This window comes from Haliaeetus leucocephalus, unplaced genomic scaffold, assembly GCF_000737465.1.
Source record: "Haliaeetus leucocephalus isolate CR32 unplaced genomic scaffold, Haliaeetus_leucocephalus-4.0 Scaffold189, whole genome shotgun sequence".
NCBI lineage: Eukaryota > Metazoa > Chordata > Aves > Accipitriformes > Accipitridae > Haliaeetus > Haliaeetus leucocephalus.
The window spans coordinates 1,045,417-1,060,333 of record NW_010972625.1 but is presented as its reverse complement, the minus strand read 5'-3'; the positions used below and the strand labels follow the sequence as shown (position 1 = coordinate 1,060,333).

Sequence of the window (14,917 nt, the reverse complement as noted above, 5' to 3'; positions counted from 1 at the left end):
CAGGTCTGACTTGGAGCGGGGGAAGCTTCTAGCAGCTTCCCGCAGGAGCCACCCCTGCAGCCCCTCCCCTGCTACCAAAACCCTGCCACACAAATCCAATACACACACCAGATAAAAAAGGCTTAAAATCCACTTTAATAATGCATTCCTGTAACATTCCTCAGACAAACTCAAACTTGTTAGTGGGACAATTACAGCTTGTGTTCAAACAGTTTACACTAAATGAAAAATCTTGTAGTACTTCTACACAAAAGACAGGCAAGGTTAAGATTATACAAACATTTGTTTCAGTTAGATCTTCAGCATGAGATACAGTATCTTTGTCCAATAGATTGTACTTTAACTACCAGTAAAAATAAACAGCAATACAACACGTTATCAAAAAATCCATCCAAACAAGAGCCTCCCAGCCATTCAGGCTGCACATGACGGTCAACTACTTCAAAGAAACAGATGGTCCAGATAAAAAGAATAACTACAAGTTAGGAGAAAAAAAAAAAGAAAAAAAAGAAATAAACGAACATAAAATCTCCCCCAATTCACTACATGACGGATCATTTGGAACTATATAAATTTACAGAATCATGGGAGCTGCAAAGTACCCAGATGCTGCCCTAGTTCTCCAGAGACTTCCCTGTGCTCTTAAGCAAGGTACACTACACTACAAAAATGCCAAGACATACTGCAATTTTATCTAGTTTAGTCTCAGGACTCCGGCTGCAAATAGGAAACCTGGAATGGTCAAGGCATTAGGGTCCTTGCCAGATTTTACCGTTACTGAACAACCATGGCAGCCTCCCAGAATCCATTTTTCACATTGAAATTATAGGAATGCACCACATGAAATTTTCTAAAACCTTTACCAGTCAGACTGCACTCCCCTTGTCCTAGAGTGGCTTTACCAAAACAGGCCCTAGTTAACTATTTTTAATATTCCCCCCCCCCCAAGTTGAACCCTGTATGGCCTGCCAAGATTCCTTTCCTCTTTGGGGCATGTGCAGGGGGCAGCTTAATCCTGTTAGTATCTGCGACGCTTGTTAGGGCCAAAGTCACCCCCTGGATTTCCTCTGTTGAAGGCAGGTGGGTTCCCTCCCATCGCTCCGAGGCCTTCCATTGCACCACCCTGGCCAAAGCGATCTGCAGGCGGTGGTGGAGTCTTGTAATGAGGACAAATGCAGAAGAGGCAAGGAAGAAAAACAAGGAACAACAAAGGGCAGTTAAAAGCCACTTGAGTTGATTCAAATTCTACCAGGATTCCACAATTCCAGCTGACCTCGCTACAAACCTTCACCCCACCAAAAATATCCCCAAAGTGCCAAAACTGGACTGACAGGACCATTGCAGGACCCAGTCTCTTTCCCCACTCACTTGTATTGAAGCATACTGGAATACAGTTTGCACCATCTCAGACTAGTGCGCTGCTGTGGAGCATGTGAGTAATGCAGTCTGGGAAAGGAGAAGTTCACATTTCCACCATATTCCTTCACCCAGACTGAATACAAATGAGGAGCAGTATACTGATACTACAGCACTATCACAATCCAGGTGTACACAATACTCCAATTCCAAAATAAGTCTGCAATACTACTCTTGTGCCCTGATTGTATCCTGTTATTTCCATTCCTTTGGATCTCCCCTTTTCCAGCTGAGTTAGTGCTATTGCACAGCCTCTTCCTTCCAGCAGGGAGAAAATGATCAAAAGATAATTCAGGTTAGAAGGTACCTTGGGATGTCTCTAGTCCAACCTCCTGCTCAAAGTGGAGTCAACTATGTAGTCAGACTAGGTTAGTCACAGCTTTATCCAGTTGGGTCTTATAAACATCCAAGGGTGAAGACTGTACAACCTCTCTGGGCAACCTCCTCCACTGCTAGAATGTCCTCAGGGTGGACATGGTACTTCCTTTGGGGAAGGTACTGGAGGCAACCATTGCCTCTTCCTTCCCCCCAGACAGGGGCTAAGTGATTACATAGAGCAGAGCTGCTTTACACCAGGCTCCTGGGTTCCATTTATTCTTTGTCCACAGGTTTGCAGCATTGATACGTATATACACAATGTAATGTGATACATATATGCACATCATCATTGGTATTAGTACTGTAGATGACTCCATGATATTGCCTGGTTCTACAGAACACAGACCCAAACTTCAGTAAAATTGTCAATGGGGAGGTCCTAGGGACTCTCAACGCTCACTTTGCTGGCAGTGCAGGGGAGGCACTAGCAGTAACAGAACACTGCTACCTTTTTCCCTTCCCTACACATGAAAAATTCTAAGTAATCATCAACTTTTCCAGTAGGACAGGGAAGAACACTGCAATCACTCCAAGCAGCTGAAACAAACATGCAAAGTAACTGCTCCCTACATGAATAAAAAGCTGGAATACATGGGCCCAGTAACTCTTAAAACAAAGCACGTGGGCAAGATAAATAGTTTCCAAAAAGACTATACTTATTTCTGGCCATTAGAGAAACAGCTTATTGCTTTTTGGTCTAAACAGTATCATTTCATCATACTGATCTGAACTCAGCTCCCCTTTCCATTCCTCTCCATCTTCTTCATCCCTTAATTTCCTTGTGTAGTATGCATTCCCTTAACCTCAGCTGCTCCACTGTCCCTACCAGTTAGGTAAAAAGCTTATAGCCAAATAAAACTGTTCTTTATGACAAAAAGATGTCTGTGCTGTAGCAGTCACATTAGATCAAGAAGTCTAAGTAGGAAGATTTGCAGGAAAATTGTTTATTAGACCAATTGATATAAACTGCAAAAGGAAGATGAACTTTCAGGACAAACTTGACTATGACTGCTGCTGTTTCTGCTGCTGACTGGAAGTGCTGACACTGTGAGAGGATCGATCCTCTGTACAACAGAGAGGAATGACAGATGCCACAGAAGCCATGGTCTATCGTAAAGTTCTGCAGTAAAGTTTAAAACTAAATTAAATGTAAAAATTTTAAAAAGGCAAATAAATAAGCATAACATCCACTGATTCTTTGCTCTTTACCTCCCAAGCAAATTAGCTGAACTCATTTTAGCATACTCATTTTAGCCTATTAGCATAGGAGATAATGGTTTTTAGTGATGGACAGAACATTCCTGAAAGCTTGGCTTTATGTCTGCAAGAATCTACTATCAAAACACTCTCATTCAACAAAGTGCTTCCCATTACACCATTTAAAAAATAACCATATATTATTGCCAAGATCTTTCTAACAAACGTTTTAACACTAGCTATCTTTGAAGTAAAGGAAGTAGTTATTAGACTTGGCTCAATCTCCTGAAAATTATCAAGTAGCATCAAGGCAAGATTAACTTCTAAAGATTTCAGCAGGAGTTAAGCAACAGGTCTAGGTAGACAAACAAGCTTCAAGTTTAGCAGCATAGTGCGTAACAATGGAAACAACATAATCTACATTTAAAACGTGCACAAAAAGCACATGGAGATACATTACCATTCCCATGGCTCCATCAGGTATCATAGCTCCAGGACCAGTTGCAGGAGGTGCAGCAGCTGGGACATTGGTACCACCCATAGCTCCTCTATTGTTCATGCCAATGGTACCTGGAAAAGAAAACTGAAGACTAGTCCTGGCAGACGCAGTGACTGGGGTCTACTCATCAGCCCAGAGCCACAAAACACTCCCTGCAGTGTTATATTCAGGGACAGAGCCTTAGTCTATTAACTGTCTTTGCACTATTAGGTCAAGACAAACTGATCTTGCATTCCAGTATTATTGGAAAATACAGCAGGCTCTAAGATTCACCACCTTCATTTACCACTAAGCCCCCATTGCCTTTTCACTTGCTCTTGTATGTGTGGCCTGAAAATCTAAATCATGTAGTCACAATATGGAAATACAATAATCAAGACTGCTTCCTGGGCTCAAGGTCTAGCACTACATGTTGTACTAGTTTCTGTATCAGTACAAACTTCTGAAACACTATGGATCTGACAGCAACTTCAACCAAGTCTTTTGCTTACTGAACCAAGTCTTTCACAAATGTACAGTACTGCCTCATACCCAAATTTTGTTATGCTTCCTGTCACATGAACGCTTCCTGTCACTGAACTGGGAGAAGATTACTACGACTGAGTTTGTAAATAAGAAGCCAATAAAATAAGCCTACTCAAAAAATGTACAGATTTTGTAAAAGAGGAAAGGAGCACGCATAGGAACAAAGATGGCCACAGAATACTCTTACCTCCCATGCCCATCTGTCCCATTCGCATGTCTGGTGGCTCCCTCTGGAAAAGAGACACTCATTTCAAATGACAAAAATTCAGGCTTTTAAAAAATTTAATTATACAAATTCAATGCGTTCTAGGGTTTTACTACTGAAAACTGTGTAGAAAAGTCATTCCTGGGGTAAATTTCATAAGATCTGAGCTACCTGCACATGATAACTGCTGAACAAACAGGTCTTATTTAAAATATCTCATTCCGAAAGACTGTTTTTCACAATCATAGTAAAACAACCAGCAGCAAAGCTGCACATGCAGATTTTACTGAACAGCAGCATAAAGAGATATCCTATATCTGGATGGAAAGACCTACTGAGCAGCAGTAACACATTAGATAGAATTAGTTTTGCTACTTCCTCAGCATAGCTAAGAAACCTTTCCTGTTGAAAGGAATGCAAGCTTACATGAAGATGCAGAACTGGGTCACTTGCATTAAAATAACAGTTAGTGAGTTCAATTTCTCTTTTATTAACTGAGCATAGGGGACACACCACAGATCATCTCACTGCAAAGCTAGGACCACCTCCTCACTTCAGTGAGGGTACTACTTCTTCCACAGTGGGAACTGAAGAACGGATTTCATTTCATCTGTAGTCTCAGTACTGCTATTTATCATGTGAAGTCACTATTACCACCTTGATATCACTACAGCTGCCTCCACAATAGAAAGTTGCTGGGACTGGAAATGAATTGTAAGACAGTTCTTTATAGAACTAGAGATACTGCTATTAAAAGGCAAGTTACTACAGATTTTACAAGAAAATACTTGACCAACTGACTTTCAAGTACAAGCAACTACCATGCCTGCAGCAGTGCCTCAAGTTGTGATCATTTCATCTAAGCATGACTAAGACAGACTGCAGGCTAGAGATATAGCTGGGCATATGACCATAATGGGGTTCTGCAGCAATACTTCAGGACAGTACATCTTTGTTACTGTTAGAATAAAATTAATTAGCATATATTCTTCTGAACAGCAAGACAGCTAGTGAGGGTTACAGGGTCCTACTGTCCCACTGTGAACAGCAGTGGGACAGTAAATGGGTATTTATATTTTCCAGACTAAATTGTTTTAAGATTGGAGGCAGTCAATAATTTAGGGCAGAATGCACTAAAGATGTAGAGTCCCTCAACCAAGAAGTTAAGCATTCACAGAAAGACTCGTGCTGTGGAAAAGCAAAAATCCAATGTCAGTGTCCAGATGTAATGGGAAGGTAGAAGCACTCATACCGCATCAGCAAAATTTCCTTTAAAGCCTTCCTGCTGGCGTCTCATCATCTCTTCTTGCTGCCTTCTCATTTCCTCCTCACGGCGCCTACGTTCTTCCTCTTGCCTGCAAAAAAGGCCCAAGGATGCTCAGCACAACATACACCAACCATTCGCATCACCGTGTTGCAGTGCTGCCTAATGGGTCTTGTTTGGAAACCTACAACTTTAAGAACATTACTTTGCTGAGGCTGTAAAACATTAGGTACCTCCTCATGACGAAAACAGAAACACATATGCACACCAAGACATTTCCCAACACTGTCAATTTTAAGGAGTTCATTATAAAAGCCAACATGAGCACACCCATGTGCGTATCTCCTGAGGAGCAGCTGAGGGAACCGGGTTTGTTTAGTCTGGAGAAAAGGAGGCTGAGGGGAAACCTTATCGCTCTCTACAACTACCTGAAAGAAGGTTGTAGCGAGATGGGTGTCAGTCTCTTTTCCCAAGTAGCAAGCGATAGGACGAGAGGAAACAACCTCAAGTTGCGCCACGTTTAGATTGGGTATTACAAAAAAATTCTTCACTGAAAAGGTTATCAAGCATCGGAACAGGCTGCCCAGGGAAGTGGTTGAGTCACCATCCCTGGAGGTATTTAAAAGACATGTAGCTGTGGCACTTAGGGACATGGTTTAGCGGTGGACTTTGCAGTGCTAGGTTCATGGTTGGACTTGATGATCTTAAAGGTCTTTTCCAACCTAAATGTTTCTATGTACACAGCAGCTCCCAAACACATGCTGACTACATGCAATATAATGCATACAAGCCAGACAGTTCTCAAGCCTCTTCTATTACAAAAGTAGTCTGGAGATCTTCCTGGAGCTTCTCAAAATGAACCTGAGACAAGGAAGAGCTGGAACGGAGAGACGAATCTCTGAGACTAAGTTACCCCTCAAACGAAAAGACAGATGCTAGAATGGGGTTTCACAACCTGCAGCACTGAAGCCACTGAATCACTGCACATATTCTGATTTTTCTATCTGCCTTGGTCAAGGAGCTAAACTGAGACACAGAACTGTAAAAAACCAAATACTAATCAGTGGAAGAAACTCCTAACTCTTCCATCTTAAACCAACTGTACACTCTCCCTATGAACAAAAAGGCCCAAAATAACAGCCACACTTTAGGTAGTAATTAAATTGTCACACTGAACAATTAGGTGCACTGAAGAAGCATTTCACTCCATATTATTATGAATTTACAGCATTTCATAACCTGTCCCCCTACCTGAGTTCCAACTGTTTACGTTTTTGTACTTCTTGGTTATGCAATTCCTCCATTCTCCTCAGCTCTTCCTGGCGTCTCATTAAATCTGTAAAAGATGACAGTAAAAACCCAATCAAACTCATCTCCCATGCCACCTCTTCTCAATTCCTGAACTAGAACCATAACACACAAGACAATAAGGTAACAGAGCCTCCAGCAATACAGTAACATCTCTCCATTCATTTGCTGCTACCATGCTTGGTTACAAGTCGAGCAGCTACACCGTGGCTCACCTTCAGTGGGCTCTAGCCAGTCTACTGAGCTACCCACTCCTGGATGTTGCAAGGTCACGTTCTAATACTGTATTTATCTTTGATTGGTACCTTGCCGCATGAGCATAACTTGGTGCTCATGGCGAGCTGCTTCCATTTCCATTTCCAGCTTCTCTCGAGCTTCCTTGATGTTGCGGTCTACTTGTTCTTGCTGCTGCTTCTCCATTTCTATTAGAGCCTTCCAACGCATGGCATATTCATACTCAAAGCTGCCAGGCTGTGCAAATCGAGGAGGCTGCTCACGCTCCCTGTCAAACAAAGAAGAGCTACTAAATGCTTCAACAGAGCAAGTCCTCCAAGAAAAATAATTTGTGTGTTAAATGCAATGGCAGATCCTTTTAACAGAAATGCATTTCTTAGTGCAACAAATAAGGAACCACTTTGTCTTCTACTTCCTCACAAATAGCTATTCCTGAGATACCAGTTTGTCTGCTCCCCAGGAATCATCTTATTGAAAGGAGAAACTTAGGCAGAATCCTCCTGCAGGATTAATTATACATGGGAACTGTGTCTGTCCTCCTCCATAACAAGCAATGGCACTACTTTCGTAAGACACCAAAAGATTCTGGGTAAAGACATTTAGAAAACTCTTGAAAGAAACAGCCTTTGCTCCTGCCCAAACGTGTGTGTTTATTTCACTAATCTCTGCAGTTCCTGCACCTGGAGCACATGACTGTTCCTAATGCAGCCTCCCAGCTCCTGAAGCTCTCATCTTCCTTACTTGAAAAATTCATGAGCTCACATGGTTTATGAATTCCCACTGCTCAAATCACATGATACCTACTTACACTGGGAAGCCTTCAAAGACCATGGCCTTATACCTGGATATCTCTACAATCTCCTAACGCTATTCACATCATTCCTTAAATTTTCACTGTGGGTTCAAATCTGTTTCCTCTACAGACTTTCCATAATACTTGGAGCAAGTTACTTAAGTCTTTGCTTCAGGTTCTCATCTGAGAAAGGGGATCTCATATTATGTCAAACTGACACAATTTTTTATTCCAACAACTGAAATGGACTTATTAAGAATACGTGGAGGGTGCCAGTCTAATCCAGCAGTGTGGATCCAAAACCACTGCGTTCTTTCAGCTAACCATGGCAAGAAAACAGTGTATGCAATTCTCTTTCCAGAGTTGGGTCATGTTTACAGAAAAAAGGAGGACCTTTAGCAGCACTTATGAGCCACCCTCCTAAGACTGAGGCACTAGTCAATGTCCTAGTCCACAGGTAGTCTCATCTCCTGTCACATGGCAGGCACATACTTGTGATATTGCTGATTTTTGATGACTAGTTTCTCTGGTAGTCCCTCTTCATCATCATACTGATCCATGGGCTCCACAGTAACAGGCCGAGGGAATCTGTAAAGAAAAGATGAGGTGCTCTCAAGAAAATTCAAGAATGAGCTTGCAGTGTAGGAAAGCATGTGTACTGTGTCTGGACTTATAAAATACTGCTTTTAGCACTGCTCAAAGAAATTCAGAGCAGCTGGGGATCTCAACCAAAGTGAAGCCAGAAATCACTTTGAACACTTTTTTTCTTTCTAGAAAAGGAGCTGAACTGTTTATCAAAATCGTGGTTGAATCCAAACGAAAATTGTACTGAAAGAAGAATGTTCACAGTTACTGGTTCAAATTAACAGCTTAACTGAAACCTGACATCCTCCAGTAGGATCTACTCAGCATGAAGTCTTGTAGTCCCTAGAATGTGGTTTTTCTCCCTTTCCTCCCTTGCTACGTGGCTAACTATGGGCTGCACACATCCTTGCGTGCCTTTTCATAGCTGCCTAAAACAAAGAGTAACTACACTGATCCTCACTGGAGGTTGCTGGCTGTACCCTTCAGTCATATTCTCCTGGTGAGATGACCACGTGCCATTATTGCCAAGAAGCAGTGCTCTGTAAGTGCCTGTTGGGCCCTCTGTGAATTTCTCCCCCAAGAAATCCACTGGTGCACTTCACAACACAGACACTACACGTATGTACTTCTGTTCTCCTGGTTTCTGTGTGCAGAAGAAAGTATTTAACAGAAGTGTCCCCAGCCTCTCAATTAGCTCCCCACTACAGCACTGACACTACTCATCCTCACCACAAAGCAGTACCACAGCTTCTCGTTAGCTCCTCAAGCCCAGTTGCCAGAGCTGGGGAAATGGAAGAGAAACGATCATGCTATGTCAAGTGGCAAGCAGTGCCCAGACACTAGCAGGAAGGCAGGATATGAGAGGCTAAAATCTCTCTCCTCAGCTGAAGATCCACAACGTAGCTTTTCACTTCAAGTTGACATATTCCATTATTAATGGTCGTACTTTCCAACCCGTTTATCTAGCTGTTACTGTCGTGAACTAGGACAAACTAGAACAAACTTAACCAAAACCAAACCATAACTAGAAATAAGCAACATACTGGTTTGCTGTCCTGGATATCAGAATCTAATACACTGATAGCTACAAAAGGATTGAATGCTACCCTCAGGTGCTCTCAGTTATACACTGGTAGTGATTAGTTTTGCATGATCGCTTTAAAAAAATTTGTTTTCATGGTTCTTTCACGATATAGACTTCTGAATCAGCAAAAGCTCCCTAACAGCAATCCTCCTGCAAAGCACTACACACTATGCTGGTTATCCCCAAAGTCTCAGGGGGAAAAAAAAGGTATTAAAAAAAAAAAACCCACAAAACACCTGCTTTTTGAAACTGAACATGCTTGTGTATGGCTGTGCCATATGCAGGTCTCCAAGAAAGAGAGAAGTGAGAAGCTCAAAGCTTATAAAATTACTTTAGAAATTAGCAATATAGTCCCAATTTGAGGAAGTATTCTATTCACAAACTCTAGGTGCATACATCCAAAACATCCAGTAATTTTTATTTCCAAGAGCTCAAAACCAGCTCCCTCTTAATAAAGCAACAATCCATGCTCTGTGGAACACATCTAGAATTAGTCATTTACTTGAGCTAGTTCACATACTTATGCAAGAACACTTTTTGTTGCCTTATGATATTCAAGCACAAGGAAAACAGTTTATTATGGTGAAAACTCCAAACAATCCAATCTATCTGACCAGCTTCTCCGACAGATCCCATGCCCACAGTGGTGGATCAGCATTCCACCCCAGCAGTGCATGCTGCTGAGTAGAATCCCATCCAAAGACTTGCCTCTGAAGCAACCCAGAGCGCACAATTAACACACTTGAGCTTTGTTTCCAATGGATGATATGGATGGTCTCTGAAATAGCTCCTGTTTCTTAAAGGCTGCTTTATTTGCCCTAAGAAGGCTTTATCAAGAAAGAGCTTATTGGGAAGTTTTATGCACTTACCCCAGTAGCAGCTTCCCAGAAGAAAGTTTTCAGACCTGAGTTTCAGCACAGACTCACTCTTGTTGGAACAAAGCTAAGTAAAGTTCTCCCCCGGCAAATCACCTACCACCTCCTGCCCCGTATCTCATCTGTCCTGCTCTGGTGTTAAGAAACATTGCTCACAAGCCAATGCCACCCAACAACCTGCATACGTGTCAGTATAGCACTTCTCACCCTCCACACTTACGTAGTTAGCAGGAAAGACCCATCACTACATCTATCCAGGGCTTTCCTAGCAGCAGGCTTCCCTGAGAACTCCACAATGCCTTTCCCAGAGGATCGTCCTCTGTCATCCACAATAACCACAGCCCTTTCCACCTGGCCAAACACTGAGAAGGCTTCCTCCAGGAGCTCATTGGACACAAACTGAGGCAGGTTCCTGACTGTCAGCGATGCGCTGTGGCATGCAAAACGCACTCTTAGCTGCTTCCCACGTAGAGGCATGTTGTCTAGTTCCACCTTTGCAATCTCTGCCAGAGTGCGAGTTTCCTGAAGATAAAAAAAGTTATCATTAAAACTCTCAGTGCAATACAGAATCAGCCAGTCACAGTCACAACAGTCATGAGCCTATTTCCACTGAACGAGTACTTCACAGAGAGGAATAATCCTCCCCTAGCATGGTAAAAAGTGTCCTAACGAACAGTAGCTATTCTCTATTATCAATGACTCTAGCCGAATAGGCATGTACAGAGTTTGGGAGGGGAAAAAAAAGTATCAGACATAAGCCTAATCCAACAGCCAGTGCAAATTAAGCAAACAATTAAATGATCATTATCTATCAGACATAATTATATTAAGGCTACAAAGCATGCCTCTTTTTTTTTTTAAATAAATACATTAAAAAAAGACCAAGATTCAACTATTAACGAAGTCTGATAATGGTAAAAGGAAATGCCGATTGTGTAAGAATCCATGAAAGACATCCTATGCTAGTTTCACACCTTTCCACTCATTTAAGTCACTACCAAGCAGCTATACTACAACAAAGCACCCCAGACTTTGGTGTGGGAACCTCATGCTCCATCCACTCACCCTGAGGCTTTCAGAAAGGTAGTATATGAGCCAATAAAGTCTGAGAACCATTACTCTATATTGGTAGCTACCTCCCTCCTAGTCACGCTTCAACATGATCATCTAGAGATCCCCTACCTCAAGAGCATTCATCACGCCAGTAATACTGCAATACAGCCTATGTTAATAGAAATTCCATGTTCACACCCTTCCAGAAAATGGAAATCCATCTTGTCTATAATAGCATTATGTTCATGTTTTCTTTCTGTTTTCTATCAGCTAACTTCAGAATAACTTTATCAGATATCCCATAAATCTTGCCACAAGCTGCCTGAATTCACATTCCTTCTCATAACAAGCTCTAGACAAACCACTTGTAGAAGCTGATCCCATATTCCAGGTTACTAAAATCAACAGCAGGCTTATTAGCAAGATATCTGAACATCTACTACTTTAAATTAGCAATACTCCTCCAATGTCAGTCATCGCCACAAAAACACCCCAAAGGTAGCAAGTCACTCACCAGCCTGATAAAGCCAAAGCCTTTGTCCTTGTGTATGAAGACTTCACCTGCCTTGCCATACTTCTCAAATAACTTTCTCATCTCTTCCTCTGTAATATCTGGGGGCAGATTCCCCACAAACAGGCGGCTTCTTTGGGTGAAGGTCTTTTCACCAGGTTTCCGGAAATTCTTCAGGTCAATAGTCAGGCCTTCATCTGAGGGGAATAAGGTACACAGCTGCTCTACAGTTGGGGGGATAAATTCTATTAGGTTTCATCACAGTGAACATAAGAGACATAGGATAACATAGGTAACACCACCCATTCACTTCGGTCTCAAACCTCTCCAGCCATCTCTACAGCAACAACGGGATTTTATTTCAGAATGGCCCCCTATTCTTTTTAAAGAAAACACATGCTTGGACCTTAGTGCTCATTAACATGAGTCTAGAACTGAAGAAAAGAAGAACACGGTAGCTTGAAATAACATGAGAGATTTCACTCAGTTTTAGAGATCTGGCCAAGATGACTGGCCTGCTACAAAATCAACTGTAGTCACAATAGAGGATTTTGCTACTACAACCTGAACTACTATAGAAAAGCCACAGCTTGGCCAGCAACCGGATTTTTACTCAAAAAAAACCCCCAAAACCCCAGATGTCTAGAAGAATATGCAAACAAGAGGATATTTTGCCCAGACAGATAAGATTTGAGATAGCTGTCATTCTACGAGACAGGATTTGGGTTCTCAAGTCTTGGGTTCCAAGCTGGAGAGAAGACTGGAATGGTGAAAATAGTGGGGGAAAAAAAAACCCCAAACCACCCAAAAAAACCAGCCATATAGGTGAGACCTCAGAAAAATTACAAAGTTCATTACAAAAACCTATACTCAGTAAGTAATGCTATACCTAACACTTAAGAAACAGGACAGATTGCAGGAACATTCTCAAATCCCCACACATACATATACAATCTTTAACTCTTAATTCAGCAAAAGTCCAGCACAATTCTGGAAGCTCTACTATATGCCAGACAAAGGGATGGCTTCATCATAGCTTTACTTTCCTGTGTCCCATTTTCTTTAATGTATACAGAACTTCCCCACACAGGAGAGCAAACCATAGAAAGCGATTCCTTTGCTTTGCAGAGGACACACCTTATGGCCACACATATGAAATAAACTATGAACAGGAGTGGCTTGATTCAGGCTACAAAGCATAGCACTAACCAGGAAAGGCTATCCATGCAAAGACAATGCATACAAGACATGGAAGGACAACTCTTTTGTAATAAGCACACCTTCATAGCCAACACTAAAAAAGGTAAGACTGATGGTATATCTATAGAAGAGTAGTGAGAGTAAGTTATCTACTTCACACAGCAAGGGTACTTAAGTGTTTTGTTTTGTGAACTTCTTCACACCATTATCAGAAATATTTGGGGATCAATGCAAGGCCTGTGAATACACTAGGAGGGACTTACAGCAGAGTTATACCACGATCGTTGTTCTGCCTTAAGTAGATCCACTCAAAGGAATCTGAGATACAGTCACTCACTATAAGCTGATCCCTGTGAGAATACCACAATACAGTTGTTTTGTATTGTTTCCAACCTAACTGGAAATGGACTGGTCTGCCACCCTTGTCTATTCTCTTCTACGAGCTGATAAGGAGCCTGTTTAACAGGGCCATCTAATAAGAATACAAAGTTATTTTTCTACTAGCCCAGTATCTCTGCATGTGTGTGTATACAGTTAAACCTGCAACTTTGACAGAAAAACTACAGAACAATCACGCAAAGTGCACATGTGGCTTCTATACACTTTTGTTTTGAACAAAGTGTCCAAACTTAAAAAAAAAACAAACAAGCCAAACCAACTAATATAACTAAAGCACTTCTCCGAAAATGCTAATGACAATGCCTTGCCACCATACTTCTAAACTATCAAGTTAGATCAATTAAGGTCCTAGAAACCATTAATGCATATTGTCTCAGCTCATAAGCACCCCTTCTGTATCCCAAGTAACAGAGCTACAGTCCACACCGATTAGGAACAAACCCAGAAACGCACTAGATTAGAGTAACAGCCATCATCAATGTCAGCTGGTACTTGAATGCTGAAATATTATTAAGTAAAGCTGGGCATCTCCTGGCCCCTCCCATGTAAAAATTTAGGCTTAACGGACGACTGCAGATTGCTGTAACAACATTCTTACTACAACTGTATCCTCACAGATAGCAAATTTATTTCGCTAGTACTTAAGAAAACCTGTGTTGAGAAGCCAGCCATCTGTTATGACTGGGAAAAAAAAGGAAACAGCCAAGGGAAAACAGGCCATCTCGTACTTGCAAGGTTTATAAAAACACTGTTAAAGATTCAGGGATTTCCGAACTCTTTAAAAGTGAGCTTTACTTGAGACAAAAAACGTACCTCTACATCACTACCCAGTTTCAGGAACACGAGAAAGTTACTAACAAATCCCAGCCAAATCTACAGGAGCCGCATGCATCTTTGAGCAGATTGAGCAAAAAAACCCCCAAAACAACCCAGCTGCAATTCAAACCACCGTCTCCAACAATGGAAAAACCTGATTACTGAAGGCAAACCTCGAATGCAAGTCGCAGTTTGCTTAAGGACTTGAGTTTTTATTGTTTTAACCTGAAAGAGCGGGTTCAGTTTGTTTCCACCAAGACCTGTTGCACCCGTAGGGGCTGGCAGCTAACCGGGACCCAAAGTTACCCTCTGCAGCGAGGGCCGACGCTCAACGCCTACCCAAAGCGGGGCCGGGAGGTCCCCCGCGGCGGGCCCGGGACTCACTCTGGCTGTTGGCCTGCTGCCCGTTGGCGGGGATGGACGGCGGCGGATGCTGCTGGTGCTGGTGCTGTTTCCGCGGAGTGTGGTTCTGCTTCTCCATGTTGAAGCTCTTGTTACCCTGCATCTTCCCCACCTAGATGCAGACACGCCCGGTCGGCCGCGGCCCGGAGCTCGACCCCGGCTCCAGCCCGCGG

General features: G+C 42.2%; 1 protein-coding gene across 6 annotated transcripts in view; it reads right to left on the bottom strand.

Moving 5' to 3' along the window:
- Window positions 1-112: 112 nt before the first annotated feature.
- NONO (non-POU domain containing, octamer-binding) overlaps window positions 113-14,917 on the bottom strand; it is a 15,984-nt gene continuing 1,179 nt past the window's right edge. For 2 of the 6 annotated variants that reach the window (XM_010565304.1, XM_010565303.1), the window contains 10 exons: window positions 14,682-14,856; window positions 11,931-12,151; window positions 10,584-10,885; window positions 8,312-8,407; window positions 7,098-7,294; window positions 6,736-6,820; window positions 5,473-5,575; window positions 4,203-4,245; window positions 3,452-3,561; window positions 113-1,156 (listed from right to left, as the gene is read on the bottom strand). In XM_010565304.1, the coding sequence (XP_010563606.1) occupies window positions 1,019-1,156; window positions 3,452-3,561; window positions 4,203-4,245; window positions 5,473-5,575; window positions 6,736-6,820; window positions 7,098-7,294; window positions 8,312-8,407; window positions 10,584-10,885; window positions 11,931-12,151; window positions 14,682-14,847 (1,461 nt within the window). In that variant the 5' untranslated portion in view covers window positions 14,848-14,856 and the 3' untranslated portion in view covers window positions 113-1,018. Of the gene's footprint in view, window positions 1,157-3,451; window positions 3,562-4,202; window positions 4,246-5,472; window positions 5,576-6,735; window positions 6,821-7,097; window positions 7,295-8,311; window positions 8,408-10,583; window positions 10,886-11,930; window positions 12,152-14,681; window positions 14,896-14,917 lie in introns of those variants that run through there. The other 4 variants (XM_010565305.1, XM_010565306.1, XM_010565307.1 and 1 more) reach the window with 4 other exon arrangements.